The 16,466-nt window shown below is 33.8% G+C and overlaps 3 protein-coding genes across 3 annotated transcripts; 1 reads left to right on the top strand and 2 right to left on the bottom strand.

Annotated features, from left to right (window-relative positions):
- Positions 1-55: 55 nt before the first annotated feature.
- On the bottom strand, positions 56-1,762 carry spag (spaghetti). The gene is made up of 6 exons (XM_008196881.3): positions 1,627-1,762; positions 1,354-1,575; positions 1,172-1,299; positions 896-1,109; positions 242-848; positions 56-190 (listed from the first exon to the last, which is right to left on the bottom strand). Exons 1-6 carry the CDS (start codon positions 1,759-1,761, stop codon positions 96-98), a joined length of 1,401 nt encoding a protein of 466 aa, XP_008195103.1. The 5' UTR covers position 1,762; the 3' UTR covers positions 56-95.
- A 247-nt stretch (positions 1,763-2,009) lies between these two features.
- Positions 2,010-4,498, top strand: LOC657581 (calcium-independent phospholipase A2-gamma). Its single transcript, XM_064355861.1, has 8 exons — positions 2,010-2,167; positions 2,214-2,617; positions 2,664-2,801; positions 2,848-3,121; positions 3,170-3,375; positions 3,431-3,622; positions 3,765-3,981; positions 4,035-4,498. Exons 2-8 carry the CDS (start codon positions 2,324-2,326, stop codon positions 4,286-4,288), a joined length of 1,575 nt encoding a protein of 524 aa, XP_064211931.1. The 5' UTR covers positions 2,010-2,167; positions 2,214-2,323; the 3' UTR covers positions 4,289-4,498.
- Positions 4,499-4,607: 109 nt separating this feature from the next.
- LOC100142531 (uncharacterized) lies at positions 4,608-6,690 on the bottom strand. Its single transcript, XM_001810747.3, has 7 exons — positions 6,541-6,690; positions 5,734-6,365; positions 5,523-5,686; positions 5,372-5,475; positions 5,149-5,323; positions 4,816-5,100; positions 4,608-4,709 (listed from the first exon to the last, which is right to left on the bottom strand). Exons 2-7 carry the CDS (start codon positions 6,360-6,362, stop codon positions 4,630-4,632), a joined length of 1,437 nt encoding a protein of 478 aa, XP_001810799.2. The 5' UTR covers positions 6,363-6,365; positions 6,541-6,690; the 3' UTR covers positions 4,608-4,629.
- Between the last annotated feature and the right edge of the window lie 9,776 nt (positions 6,691-16,466).

The raw sequence follows: 16,466 nt of genomic DNA on the forward strand, positions 1-16,466 counted from the left end.
GCGGTAGCGTTTTGTCCATGGTTTTTATGAGAAAAAATCAAGGAAAGAGGGAAAGTAAAGTACAATTAATTATTTATTAATAAATTTGAAGCAACCTAATTAAAGAGCTCATACGTTTGAAATAATAAGTCTATGTCATCCTTTGCATAATTTCCGCGTTCCTTGGTGTAATCAATCAGTTTACGTAAACCTACAAAAGTTCGTATTAAATCAATACGTCGTAACAAAACCTCACACTTACAGTTTTTATCATTAACACTCAGAAACATGATAATAGCTGAAAACCTCCTGATTTGTGTAAAATATTTCAAAAAGTCGAAAACATCATCTCCTCTCTCAATAAAACACTTAGTTAACACTTCCAAAATTTCACTAAAGACGCTACTTTCCAACGATTCTTTGAAAATGAGAGGCAAATTTTCGGGATTTATCAATTTCAAATACTCGTATTTAAAATCAAGCGTTTTCAAGTGCCTCCAAGACGAATAAAATTGTACGGAATTGTGGGGAACAGAAAGTTCCATTTTAATATTATTTCTCTGATCTTTACTTTCTTTAATTTCATGCACATTCTGTCCAAGCGGCTGCCTCTCAACAACCTTCAAATCGTCAGTTTTCAGAGTCACATTTGGTTCGTCCACTTTCGGAAACGACTCAATTTCAGAAATTTCCTGAATTTCGATTCGTTTCAAAGGTTTTTTCGATTGCAAATGAACGGGTTTATTGACTGTTTTAACCAAAATAATCGGTTCTGACTCGTTATTATTTTCTTGCTTTACAACTTTGCACAAATTCTTGTTTCTGGACGCTGTAAATTTCGAAACTGGACGTTGGGAAGTCTCCACAGGCTGGAAAAATAAATAAGACCAAAAAAGTGAACCCCACACTTACAGACCTTTTCAACTAAAGCGAGTTTTTTCTTCAAGTTTTCTAAACTCGTTTTTGACTCACTATTTTTCGGTTCCAACTCTAAAACTTTCAAAAGATCTGATTTAGCGTCTTGTAGTTTATTTAGCGCTTCTCTGGCTGCGGCCCGCCGTTGGTAGGCCTTGACGTAGGTTTGGTCCAATTTTAATGACAGGGTGCAGTCTGATTCAGCCTTTTCGTAACTAAAAGTGAAAAAATCAGTGTTGACAACTCAAGTCTAAAATCTTAGGAACAATGTCCATACTTTTGTATTTTCAAGAAACATAGTGCCCTGTTGGCGTAAAAAATAGGGTCGTAGGAATACAAATCGATGGCTTTGGTGTAGCATTCAATTGCCTGCTCCCATTTTTTGTCTTTCACAAATTTGTTGCCCTAAAAAAATTTAAAAAAAACCGATTTACACCTAAAAAAAATTTTTAATGTTACTTTGTCTTTCTCCAAGTAAGCCTCATCTCTGGTCGTTTCGTCACATTCATCAGTTAATTCGGACTCGTCGTTTTCGCTATAGTCCATTTTTTCACACTCTGCATCGGCATCAAACTTATCCCAAGCCTGATAATCGGTATAACCTATCTTGGTTTTAATTTTTTCTTTAATTGTTTTTTTCTTCTTGACGATCTGACCGTCAACTTTACCATTAACAGCAGGCTAGACAATGAGTTGTAGTCTTGAAACACCAAATTTCAAAATTGTACGCACCTTTTTCATGGGGGCTGTCTGACGAGACTCTTCTTTTTTCTTCATGTCTTCGCCCCAGCATTTTAGCTCCTTGTAAAAGTCGTTGAGGTCCGCGGCATTGTCTCGTAACTGTTTTTGCAACAAAACGGGGTTCATTTTTTGCAAAATATTGATCAAATACTTGAAAGAATAAACTTTTTGACGTTTGGGAATTGTCAAATTTCAAACGTCATAGAATTTTTATTTCAGTTAGTTCTAAGTTTTCAGTTGATCTAAGAATTTTTGTATATTTTATTCATTATTTTACATTTTTATCGAACTTATTTAAAAAAATAATTTGGTAATAATGCGACGTTGGCGTTTTTATAGTTTTAAAACAGCTATCTACTTTTCTTTCGCTACGTCGGGATTTCGACGATCTGGGAAAAAACTTAGTTGTCATTTCTATTCTAACCTAAAGATGTAAATTGTAAAATTTGCAAATGTTTTGAAATGTAAAAATGTTCAAAACAAAGTAGATAATTGTCCAAACTGTGAAAAACTAATTTTGTGATTATTTCCGGTAAGCTATTGATCCACTTATCCAACTTATTGCCACCAGTTTTTAGACATGTCTATGTTAAATCTCTGTTCCAATAATTAAATTTTAAGAATAATGTATATGTAAGGTAGGGACGCAAAAAATTAAACAATTGTAGGATTTTTAAACCACATCAAAATGCCCATAAATCAGTGGAAATTCCTTATCGTTTTGAAAGACTCGCTTTCAAAGCTAACAAACGACAAGAATTTGCAAAATGTGTTCGGCAAAGACGCATTCCAAGTCATTCAAAAAATTCCACTAGACCTCAACAATACCATTACTAAATACATCGGCCGCATTAGCAATTTTAACCGACTTGCGAGATACGATCCGGAAACTTCTGGTACCTTACCAACAATTTTTGCATCTAAACTGGCTGTTGATATAAAAACAGGCCCCAAATGGAAAAACAAGGGCCGGGTGTCAAAGGTAACTCCGTTGATTTGAATGCCCAAAAAATTATTTGCTCATTTAGTGTAGCATATCTTCGCAAACTCAGCACGTCATACAATCGTTAGAATCAGCCGAAAACGAGGACGCTTTACTTAGCAGAATTGAGGCGTTTATTTCACACCTGCAGCAATTTCCAGAAGGCCGAAACAGTGCAATTCGAGTAATTTTTTTCAACTTGTAGTTATTTTTTAATTGACTTGAGACAGGCAGGTGCGGTTCGAATTTTATTGCGAATTCGCCAAAACGTCCCAAATGGCAGCATTCAGGGTGCAGTCAGAGAGGCATTGGCAATTTTGGGGCACTCGGACCCCGTCCGAGCCAACGGAATTCGCATTTTGTCAATGGATGGTGGGGGAATCCGCGGGTTGTTGATTTTAGAAATGTTGAAAAAACTGGAAGAACTGACAGGGAAACACGTTCACGAATTGTTCGACTTGATTTGTGGTGTCAGCACTGGCGCTATTCTAGCATTCATTTTGGGTAGGGCTTGGCAGCATTGTTTGTGAAATTCAAACGTGCAATTTTAAGGTATACATCGGAAACATGTGGACGAAGTCGCTACGGGTTATAAGGACATCAGTCTGGAGGTTTTTAAGCAGTCGCCCCTTTGGGGCACCAGTAATTTGGTGTGGAGTCAAGCGTACTATGACACGTCTCTATGGGAGAAAAAACTGCGTGAGCACTTGGGCAGTGATAGTCTAATTAGGACGGCGCGTGATCGTGATTGTCCCAAAGTATTTCTTTGTGGATGATTTTTTTTTCACACATAAAAATTGAAATTTGTTTCAGTTGTGTGCGATCTCAGCGGTTGTCAATCAGTCTCGACTATCGGCTTACGTTTTTCGTAATTATTCTCTTCCATGGAGGGTGAAGTCACAGTATTTTGGGGGAAGTCACCATGAAGTCTGGCAAGCAGCTAGAGCATCAGCTGCAGCACCGACTTACTTTGAAGAGTTCAAATTGGGTAGTTTTCTGCACCAGGTAAGTCAGATTAATTGTATTGGCAGCAGTGAATTTTTCCCGTCACAATAAAATGACTTAAAATTTTTGCTGAAAACATTTTCTATTTGAATTAAAAAAAACGTAAAAATCGTTGTTTGTTGCCAACTTAATTTTTCGGGAGGATGGGGGAATTCTGGTCAACAATCCGACTGCGGTGGCCTTGCATGAGGCAAAATTAATTTGGCCTGAGACTCCAGTACAATGTGTGGTTTCGTTTGGGACCGGGAGAACGGTTCCTTCACCTGCCGATTTTCAAAAAGAGTGTGACGATAAAACTAGCAGTACCTCATGGGCTAGTAAATTTTATCGAATTCTTGATAGTGCGACTGATACTGAAGGTAAAACTTTGTTAGTGAGACAGTGACGTAGTTTTTATTTTATTTATTGGAAGGTGTCCATATCATGTTAAGTGATTTGTTGCCACCAAATGTGTATTATCGGTTTAATCCATACTTGACTGAAATGATCAGTATGGTGGAAATTAATCCTCAGAAGTTAGAGCAGTTGCAAAGAGATGCGATTATGTATTTGAGGAGGAACGAAGATAAGTTTCAAGAGGCTGCAAAAGTGCTAATGGAGGAGAAAACATATCTGCAAAAATGCAAAGATATGGTTCATTTCAAGAGAGAATTGTACGGGTTTTAATACATGACATTGACTTGTAATTTTATTTATTTGAGACTTTTGACCAAAGTAATTTTTTTAGTAATTTATTCAATCAACCAAGGTGATATTTAACGTTTAGATATTAAAGAGATTATTTCCATATTTCCACCGATTCTATATTTGTGTTATAACTAGTAGTTGTATTTTGTCTGTAGGTGTTTCGTTGTTAATAAAATATTAGCAATAAAAGCATTTTCTTTTCGTACTCCTTCCTGCTCCCTGTTTTTTGCTCTTCCCACGAAAATTCTCCCAAAAGAATTAACAAAACCCCATACAAAATGCAATAAAAAAACGCACACAGTTTCAATAGTTTTTATTTGCTACAATTTCGCGGTCATTTTTTTCCAAGCCGATGTTATTTTAGGATCATCTGAATACAGATTACTCAGAATGGCAGTATCTGAAAAAGTGATAAATTGATTAATATTGTTTTTATTTACATTATAAGAATTTACATTTACACACAAAAATATTTTCATATTTTCTTTTTGAAAAGACGAGCTCACCTTTACTGTTCAAAAACCGCTCTAAAGTTCCTTTAATCGTGCCATAAGGTATTGCCATATTAAATTTCGGAAAAACGTGACCGTTCAGTCTTGAATTACAAACTATAACAGCCACTATTTCACCCAGTCGATTTAAAATCGCTCCACCACTCATTCCTGGGTTTACGCAGCAAGTTGTTCGTATCACAGCTTCATTAGATTGAACTATACAGCCTTTGCTTATCATTGGATGTGATGAAATGGTTTTGGAAAATAAGGCAAAACCCGCAGCGTACACCTCCTCCCCTAAAAAAATTAAAAAAAAAACAAATTATTAAACAAAAAAATACCTACCTAAGGCTAGACATTCGTGATTCGACTTTATTGGCTTACGATTATGTGAATTAAGAAACGCGGGATCACACTGAAGAACCGCCAAATCAAAAACTTCGTCATTGGGTGTTTTATACAGTATTTTTGCCCCAACTGACTGTCCTTTCACGTGAAGCGTAACGTTGTGGTTAAGATCCTTAAAAAAATTCAACAAAAAATTTTAATTAAGTAATTGTGTGTTTACAATGACGTGAGAATTTGTCAAAAGAACGCCTTCCTGGCTTAGAATAATTGCCGTTCCCCACTTTGGCCCACAATAAATTTGGATTAAACTCGATTCAGTACTTGCTAAAAATTGTTTTGTGCTGATTTTACTTTGTCATTTATTAGCAAACCTAGCAAACGATGGTGTACCATACATTTGGAGATAATTTGGTCATTTTGAAACAGTTCAGCTAAAACAGCCCGAATGTCTAGAATTAAAGTTAAGCCAGTCCAGTCGCCTTTCCACCAGGAGGAAGCCGAAATTACGATACCCACCGGTATCTCGGTGTTTTTGCTGTGTGTGAAACTTTAGTGTAATAAAATTTTATTTAAGTTAGATACCTAAAAACTGGGCTGCCCTCACTGCCAGGAGTTAACGCACAATCACTAACTATTAGACAATTATTAGGGCCTACAGTGTTCGAAACTATTCCTCGACTGTACGAATCGAGAAACGTTTTATTCCCAAAAGCGGCACTTTTTACAAGAATGTCGTCCATTTGATTGATTTCCACATTTTTTATCAAGTCCCACCAACGTCTCAAACAATTTGTGAAACCGTCAATTAAACCCGTTTCATTGATTTGGATCACAAAAAAGACCGATAAAATGTCGTCAAGTCCAGTGTTATTTTTAGGCGTATCAATTGACCAGTCCATTAAAATTCGGCGCAAGAATAGTCGCAAATTTTCGCAAATGAATGTCGCAAAAATGTTGCCACTTGTGACGTGGTATTTACTACAGTTTGTCTCTTTCCAGAATATTTTAAATGTCGTGGTGTTTTTGGTATCAGAGAAAGAACAAACTTTTCTTTGACTAATTGTTCCAAGGTATTTTTTCAACGAATTGTTAAGCAATGAAGCGACAATGTTTGCAGTAGTAATGACGTATTTTTTATCTAACATAATGCCAGCCGATCCATAGACGGAATGAGTCTCCTCTCGTTCAAGCGCAACCACTCTTATGTCCATTTTCTGGAATTAATTAATTGGAAACAAGTGGAATTGTCAAAATTCTGGGTGATTGGGTTGGCAACACCGAATATTTTGTTTGATGTTATTTTTTACAAGTTGGCCCCGTTTTGCGGTTTTGCCAACCCAAACAGTCATTTTTGTTCACCCAGTATATTTTTTAAAATTGTTGGCTTACGGGAGAGGCTAATGAGTGGTCTTAGAATTTATATTCACAACAAATTCACAGAAACAACACAGAATTACAAAAATAACTACTTCCACGTGTACAAGAGATGGAGAATTCTTGCACGATTTTATCCAGTAAAGGGAACTGATACGAGATGTCGCTCCACACTTTTAAACATTTGAAGTATTACTGGTTGTCAGAATAAAACATTTAAATAAAATTTCTATCACCATGTTAAATAAATTCACAGTAATACAGGGTGAATCAATAGTGGGTTACTTCTGACAGTAACCGAAAACTTTAATTGAATCATTACTGCTTTTTTTTAAAAAAAAAAATAATCAGTAATGAAATTTTAGTAAAACTGTCAAGTCAAACTTGACAATGTAATCTTGGATTAAATTTAATTTTTATAATCATCACCGATCTGGTCAGCTGGAGTCGGTATTATTGGTTGCATATTTCATAAGTTCAGAAATAACCCACTCACCCTGTATGTACGAAAATATACATTTTACATTTCTTATTTATTTTATTTTTTATTAGAGCACGAGTGTGTAATAAAATTTCCGCCAATTTTTTTTTATTTATTTAATGTCAAAATCCCAGTTTTGATAAGAAAAAAAAAGATTGTTATCACTAGTCACTGATCAGTGATCAGTATTTATTGTGATGTCTGAGAGTGAGTGAGTGGAGCCTGGACTTGAATTATAAATAAAAACATTTTTTTTTGTTAATTTTTTATACATTTTTAATACGACGTTTAGAAAAAAGAAATATTTTTTGTGTAATTTCTGTCTGGTGGATAAGTTTTTTCTTGAATTTTTTTGGGCGCATATTTGATAATAAAATTAATAAATAATACAACCGTTCAACGTGACATACATTACATGTAATACGTTCATTTTCATGTACTGTGCTATTGTTTTCATATCCATTTGGTAAAATTAGATACAATAAAGAATGAATAGAACAGAATAAAATGTAATTCATTGAATAGACATACAGCTCTGTGATTAATCTGACCACAAGGACATTTTCTCTGTGTGATTTCCACATATTTATTCGTTAGTCTTATTTTTCTCAACGTAACAATTCAGCGGAAAAATGTGGGTAGACTAATTGAAAAAATTAGTTCTAATTTTACCCATCACTTGATAAAAAAAATATGTTCTTCTTAAAGAGAAATTGAGTTTCAACTGATTTTTTTGGGAACTTTTTGTTAATTTTTTAATTATATCAAAACTATTTAAAAAAATGTAACTATTTCAACGCTCATTTATGTAAAATGATCCGGGGAATCGATTGGCGTTGCGAAAACCGTCAAATTCTTGATAACTTTGAAGTTATCAACACAAAAAAATTACCTATTTTTTGCATTTTCTCGAAAAGTGTTAGTTTCAGGACAGTGATTTTTTTTAGGTAGGTATGTATATTTTTATGTACAATGTTGCATAATTTCCGAAAATTTGTGCCTTTGCACAAACACTGTCCACGCCGTTTCATTAAACACCCGATTCATGTGGAAAGATAATTGGTAACCACAGGAGACCTGAGCAACGTCTGGTCTATCAGATGACGATTCCTTTATATTAGGTCCAATTCACTGGTGCAGTTTTAGTCGAAAAAGGCGTCTCATCAGGCGTCTTCGAGGAGATCGAAGGTAAGTCACTCTAAATTTTTGCTTTAATAGCTGGTTGTCGGCGTTTTTGCAGCTTTGAGCTTTTTCCAGCGCTCATAATTGAGAAATTTGTGATTACAATTAAGTGCTATTTTGTCAAAAGGCTGTTGAAATGCGCAATTAACTCGAAGGAATTAATTAGCAGGATAATTCCGAAACAATTAGCAAGCTTTTATACAAATTCGCGCCGCTCTTTCCACGTAATAAATCGATTCAAAGATTTTTATTTGTAGAAGTTCAACAGTTGATTGAAAAAAATAATAAACAACCAAATAGTTACATAACGCTAATTGTTAATTAATGTCCAACGTTGGGCTTTCCCACAATAACAAAAAACAATCATTAATAAATTGCATGATTAAAAAAATCTACAAGTTTGCCACCTGCTCAAATAGGCACATTAAAAGCTACAAAAAACGCTAACTGATGATACAATGTCTAAATTTAGAAGTAACAGAAAAAGCGACCTGCTTCCACCAATTTATCTTCAGTCGAGATATTATAATTGACTACTACAAGAACAAGGCTTGGGGCACTTCGTTACCATAAGATTGACAGATCAAAAAAAGCCAACCATTAGAAAATTTCTGTTATGAGTCATATAATAGACTAGAATACCATGACATCATCTCCTGAATGAAAAAACTTTTTGTCTTAAGTGGGTACTTTCATTTTTAGTGGCAGCTGGACCATTGCGTAAAGAGTTTGGAGAGTATGGTTATAAAAAAAATGGCAAAAACGCCTCATTTCCATAATTTCTTGCAGGAAAATGAATCTGATTAGAAAATGCTAATTTAATGATTGGAATTTGGTGATAACGCGTTTTATGCGACACTCCCTCGTATAGAATAACAATTAGTGAAATTAAAAACAGAATCACGCGTGAAATAGATAGGGATTTCTTGAAAACTAATTAAGACAATGTCGTCAAATCTGTAAATTTGTGTCGTGACGATAATTGCAAAAAGTACGTCAGTCAGTTTTGATTATTGTAGGTGATTTAGTAAAAATGCAGCCAACCAAACCGTCGCGACCCAATTAATAAAATTCTAAGAAAATGTGTGAAACAGCCAAGCACGCAAGTCCAAGTTTCATAGTTCAAGTCAACTGATGAAAAGCGTTGGAAAATTTTGGAAAAATTCTGGCTATCCTCACGGCGAAATTTATTTATTACCGCATAAATATTTAAACTGTCTGCGCTTTCTTGATTTCGGGGAACACCAGTTTTGTCTGAATTTTAATTGTTGCGAATGACGGTGAAGAAAGAGAGTCGTAGAATGTAGTTCTTGCGTCAAGAAGTTCGAAATAGCCGAGTAGAGCCAAGCTGTCTGCTAGGCGGTGTGTAGATAGAGATTGTAAAATTGTTGTTAAATGGAATGCGGTGTTGTTTTCATTTTACTCCACGTCAAATTATTTTAAATTATACGAGCGGACATGCACCAGTTGCACGTGTAGGTATCACAGTTTTGTATGCTAAAGTATTTATCTCTTCGAATGAAACTGTTTTCTATTTAATCGCATTATGTAAACGGACTTTTGCGTTCTTTGGCTGCGTCTGACAGTTTTCCGTATTAAATATGCTAGTCATATTTGTATCAGAAGACGCATTGTTACGTGACCATGACATTTTTTGTGTGTTGGTGAAAATGTGCCTAATTATTAATTAGGCAAAAAGTTGATTCAATTCTCCAGAAGCAGCACAAGAAAGACATTAATCGCGCTGAAATTACAGCAATTATGTCAAATGATCGCTGATATTTTAAAAATATCAGATAATTATAACAGACAGTTGCGGAAGTGATTAAAAGTCAGTGTAGGGTCGTTCATACACCACTTTCACTATTCTGACTTATTGTTAACCTTCCAAACGTGAGATGACCAGTGCGAGGCCATGCCCCCGTATAAATTACCAAAGTAGAATCGTATATCCAATACAATTACTTATGGACTTGTCTTAAATTTGTGTTTATGAATTTTTTATTTTCACAATTACGGCAAAACTATTCGAAAAAGTGGAACTATTTTGATCCATACCTATGCAAAATGATCCGGGGAATCGATTGGCATCGAGAAAATTACCAAATTCCCAATAGTTTTTTAGTTATGAATTTTTTAAAATTTTACCTATTTTTGCTTTTATCTGCAATTTGCTCGAAAACCATTAGTCGGAGAACAATAATCTTTTTTGAAAAAAATAGATTATTTAAAGACCTTTCCAACGATAATACACTTCATGGGGTTATCTCTAATAGTTCCGGAGCTATTGCTCGACAAATGTGCCGGGTACCCGGAATCGAAATTGCAAAAATCAAAACTCTAAAAATCGAAGCAATTAATTTTTTTCTACATTTAACAACTCTAGGGAGTTGTTAAGGCATATATAAGTCCAAAAAACTATGATAGAACGAGTTTAAAAAAAATATATTTTTTCACTTTTTTAAAGGTAAGTGTATTACTCAGGAAATTTTAGCAAAAAAAATCAAAATTTTAAATTCCGTGAAAAATTGGTATAATACAGAAAATGAGCCGCTGAATTCAATGGAACAAACTGCATTGCTCTACGACTTTTAGATTTTCAGTTATGAATTTTTTTGTTGAATAAAATTTTTCACTATGGACAAATAAATGGCTACCCTAAATTTAGGCAAAAAAATTTAAATTTTTAATTCTTGTGAAAAATCGATATGTTATGTAAAATGAGTCGTAGAATTCAATCGAACAAACCGCGATGCTCTACGACTTTCAGTTTTTTTTTATGAATTTTTTTTGTGAAAAACTTTGATCGCCTCTGTACCCGGAACCGTTGCCCGGAGCGGCTCCGGGTTTAATCGAAAAAATGGAGAAAATTAAGCGCTATCAGATGGTTTTTTGTTCGTTGCTCTAAGTCTTACAGTTTCCGAGAAAAACGCAAAAAAAGGTTTTCATTTTCACTTTTTTTCAATTTTTAACCGCCAATTACAGCGAAACTATTAGAGTTAGCGAAAATCGGAAAAATCGAGGACAACCGGAATAAAAAACTCTACAAAATGGCATAGGACTCAAGGCGATATCTCGCAAAAAACTTTTCTATTTTCAAACGCCGATTACGGCCAAACTAAAAGCGCTAAAAGAAAACGGTTTGTTCCATCGTAAAGAGCACATCAAAATCTATTAGATAGGATCGGTTTTATTCTATTTTGAGACACTTTAAAAATTGGCCAATTTTAGGGGGGGGGGGTGTTAACTTTTTTTTACCTTTTTTTATTTTCTTATTTGCGGCTAAACTATTCCAAAAAGTGGAACTATTTTGATCCACACCTATGCAAAATGATCCGAGGAATCGATTGGCATCGAAAAAATTGCCAAATTCCCAATAGTTTTTTAGTTATGAATTTTTTAAAATTTTACCAATTTTTGTTTTTATCTGCAATTTGCTCGAAAACTATTAGTCGGAGAACAATAATCTTTTTTGAAAAAAATAGATTATGTAAAGAGCTTTCCAACGATAATACACTTCATGGGGTTATCTCTAATAGTTCCGGAGTTATTGCTCGATAAATGTTCCGGATACCCGAAATCGACCAAAATCGCGACAAAAATTGGAACACTCAAACATCTTAAAATCGAACCAATTGACTTTTTTGCACTTTTAAAGGATGTAGAGGGTCTAAAGACAGAGAAAAGTGCATAAAATTTTGCTAGAGCATGTTTACAAAAAAAATTTTACCACCCGGACAATTTCCATTGTAGAACGCAAAAAAAAATCTGAATCTTCATTTGGTGGTTCAAAAAGACACAAATATTTGTTATAATATTTTTCTCTTTTTTTCATTTTGGAATAAAATTGAAAAAATGTCGTTGGTTCCAAAAGTGTCAGTTGCTTCAATTAAAATGTAAATAATTCAGTCGGTAGACTATCGGTCATGTGTAAAGACCGCACCGGGTCATGGGACTATTCGTCGCTAATAAGCTCCATCCTGTGAGGACTCACGTGAAAATATTACACTATAGTAGATGCTCGTATGTCCCTAGCTGAACAATTTCTGACCAAACGTTGTGATGGTAGACATAACGAAATTCTACAACAGTGGCGGCTAAAAAGCTGGTGCATGTCCCATACTTTTGTGACGTTTTAGGATGACCTCCAAAAAACCGAAATAGGTGAGTTGTGCCCACGTGCTTTTGAGGGGAAAACAAACAAATTAGCGAGCAAACACGAGGAGGGTTATGAATTTTTGAATTGCCCTTCTAATGACGACGGGCGTTGTTATTGAAGACCACCACTCAAATCAAGTGCTATTTCGTTCTATTAATAACCAGCGAAAAATTGACATAAATTACTACAACTTTTCTGATTTTTCTCCCACCGGCTGCTCTAAAAATACGCAAATTTATTCCAATGAAGTTCTAACGATTGTGCACTTTGGTTGCCTGCCAGTGTTTATTTATAAATGCACTTTTCGAGCGTTTATCAATCGAGTGATTTTCGCTTCATGTTTCTGGTTGTGATAATTTTTGTCATTTATTTCGTCTTTTAGCAAATGTGGATTATTTTTAAATAAATAGAGGCAGATAAAAATAAAGCGGCCTTGGCCGTAATTTTGCCAACTTAAAACTGTACGTAATAATAAGTTGGAAAGGTCCACAGGAGAATTACTTGTTATTTTATCTTTTTATGCTCGAACTTAATATAAATAAATAAACCAAAGTTCACCAAACGAAGTGATATAATTAATGGCCAGTTTTTTACAACATGTTTGAGAATAAATGACGTTATTTCAATTTCTTATCAAGCATCCATAATTATGAAACTTAGGTCTTCAAGTAACTGTATCGAACGTTTACGAGCTCGAGATAGTAATTAATTGCGTTTGAAGGAAATTGGGTTTATTGCTGAAACCAGTTGTCGATTCGTTGTGAAAATTTGAGAAAATGTGGTGCAGTTTAAGGTAGGAAATTACGCTAGTTTTGGAAAGTTTCAAATTTATTTGTGTATTTATTTGTGGTTGGGTTTTACCTGAGTCAGGTAAACATGGAAATAAAAATTACAGTCTTGGTCCCAAAAAACGGTGGAATTATTTGGAAAAGAAAGGAGAGAAAAAAATGATTGATAAATTGTTTTCAGACGAAGAACTTTTAGTCGCTTCCTGAAAACTGCTGAAATTGAGTTTAGTGAACTTAACATGATAATACCGCTATAGACAAGCAGGTGTTTTTTTGGTCACAACACACTTTGTATTCCGCCGGCGAGTTTGTTAAAACCCATTTAAACTAAAACTCGCGCATTTGAAAATAAGAGAATTGCAACACAGCACCCACGTCCTACTTTTCCCTAATCAATCAAATCCATAAAACGTACATAATATCTAATAGTGTTTACGAGTAATTAATTCTGTTTAATGAATGATTCCTTAAACGCCACTCAACATGCTATATTTACAAAAAGCGGTCGCTTTATGACATCGTAAAGCTGAGGCAATTAATTTTTGCAAAAATTCGCCATTAGGTGACATTATATGGGTGTTTACCGAGATTTATGTGTTACGTAACGGCTACCTGCTTCGAAAAATATTTAATGGAAGAAAAACAGATTATTAAGCGCAGCCTTCACTGTTTCCCATTCATTATTCGTATCGTGAAAATCTGATACGTGAATAATTTTCTTCCACGAACGCTTGCTTTAATTGAAGAACTTAATTAGAATGACGTTTTTGAATTTTCCGGTGCATCTGGAGCTATCACATGACCGGACTCGATCTTCGCAGAATGCTGGCAAGCATTCCAGCACTTGCTTCAGACAAATTTCAGTTTGTGACGCTTCCAGATGGAATTTGTCAGATTTCATCTTACAATTCGTAGTAGTCTAGGTATGGAGTCATTTATTTCGGTATTTCCGCTTCAACTATACGTTTTTGCAGCAAATTACAATTAAAACGTCTGCTACAGTATGATGGCAGTCACGTATAAGAAACTGTAAGATTACACTTTAAAATTTTCATTAGTCACCAGGAACAAGCAATTAATGCCGTCATGATTTTTTTATAATTATTGTGCATATTTAGAATTATTTAGTTGTTATCAAGCCATTATAAATCACTTTTATCTGGCCTTGTCCAAAAAATGATTTCCTAAATTGAATCCGGTGAAGACCACCTAAACAGCAAACATTGGGATTAAAACTGCTAAGTATGTCGTGTCACCAAGTTGCATTGTGCATTATTTGCACATTAAAAAATGATATGTGTTTCACGCCTGATTGATACTTCGAAAATTCAGCAGAACTCATGTTCGGTGTAATCATCAGCACGAGATGTCTTAGATAATTTTCTAATTAAACGTTTAGCTGAATTATGCCCAGAAGAACAATCGCAATGATTAATCATCAGTTTTTACTATGGTATCACGTTTTTGGAGAACTGAAATCGTATCATTCATTCGGTCTTTCAAACGAGATGAAAAGATTAAATTATAAAAAACACGAGTAAGATCAACCGCAAATTTCTAAAGGATTAGTTAAGCCAAATTCCGAGATAATTAAATTCATTAGAACCTGTCAAAGTGACGAGAGTTATTATTCACGAATTTTTGTTATTTGATTTTTGATTGGCCAAAAATTTTTGGAAAAGTCTTCTAATTTTTTAAACACTTGATGAAGATTTGATGAGACTTCGAACAAGGTTAAGTTTTACGTACGTTCACGTAAATAATTAATTATTTGTCTGGATTAGCTGATTACACACGCCATTAAAGCATCATGAGCAAAAAATTAATAAAAGTGAGATAAAGATTTAGGTTTAAGCTTTTTATCCAAGTGTCGTGTTCATATTATTTCTGTCTGTCTTTATTTGTATTGTGGTTGCAAGTGTAAATACCTAATTCTTGTCTTTAGTTTTGTTATTTGCACCTACGTCTTACATTTTTTCGGAATTGATACGAAAATAATAACTGTTTAAATAGTAATTTAATTAGTTTACATCAATTACAATGTTTGAAGAGTTTTTAAACAAACTAAAAAATTGGCAGAGGAGATCTAAATTACGCTATTTCCACCAATTTTTTATTGGCCGAGAAGCTCATTTACTTTCAACAGATTTCGTCAGAATTGGTAAACGGCAAAGTTTAAGATGGCAAACAAGAATATCTATCATAAACTTATTAAATTAAAGGGGTAAATAAATATAAAATTATCAAAATAAAATTCCAGTTTTTTACCTAACATTTATTTTTTTTAATAATTTTGCTGGTTACTTTAACACTCATTGTCCAAAAGGGTGAAAAAATCGTCGATTAGGTCTTATGATCTTATCAAGCAATTATACATGTTTAGCTCGTAAATAAATTAATTTTTGAAAGCAGATTAATTGGTTTTTTGTTTGCAAAAATGTGACTCTACTATCTGTTATAAAAGCTCAAAAGGACAGAAAAAGATTATTTGTTTTATATTAATAAAGGGTCCAATAAGACAAAACATTTCTAAAAAACGAACAACAATTAACGTTTTAACAAATTCTAAATTTAAACAGTGATTAAAATCATCCTTAGGTTCGTAGATGTTTTGGAAAAAATAAAAAGAATCTCTGTAAGTGCAAATATTTTAACCATAGATTAAGCTTTAAATAAATTAACCTGTAAGTATTTTGTATTTTTTCTAAAAACTTTTTTTTGTTGAAAATTCAGATTATATAACTTTTAGTATAACTTTAACGCTGAGAAACTACAAAGCTAAAACACAAAAAAATAGCGAGACTGAAATTCTGAAGTGACTGAAAAACTTAGAAAATTAACCATAGATTTAACTTTAACTGAATTAATCTGTAGGTGTTCTGTTTTTTTTTAAAACGTTTTTTTGTTGAATTATTAACCTCCAAAAGTTATCCAAAAAATTCAGTTTATATTTGTTATCTTTAAAAATAACATACTAGTTCAATTTAAAAAAAAACTGGCATGTTGTTGCCTTTGTAAATAATCCTTTAACAGTGCAAATTGTAAGATTGTAGAGCATTTTTAAAGGGGGCTACGAGGCCCCCCCTTGATATTAACTGTTTCATAATTTTAAAACAAAATGTGTCGTAAATTTTTGTAAAATGCTCTGTTTTTGGAGTAAGGAAGAAAGGAATTTTTTTACTTTTCCAATTCGCATGTAGAACTAACGAAAATGCCTCAATAAAGAAATCATCGGAAAATCCCTAATTTAATTTTTTTTATTTATTATTTCTTGATTTGTTAAAAATATGGTGTGATAACTGGTCATTTCATTATGGTCCAGCTTTTGTCA

Source organism: Tribolium castaneum, chromosome 3 (genome assembly GCF_031307605.1).
Source record: "Tribolium castaneum strain GA2 chromosome 3, icTriCast1.1, whole genome shotgun sequence".
In the NCBI taxonomy this organism is placed as follows: Eukaryota; Metazoa; Arthropoda; class Insecta; order Coleoptera; family Tenebrionidae; genus Tribolium; species Tribolium castaneum.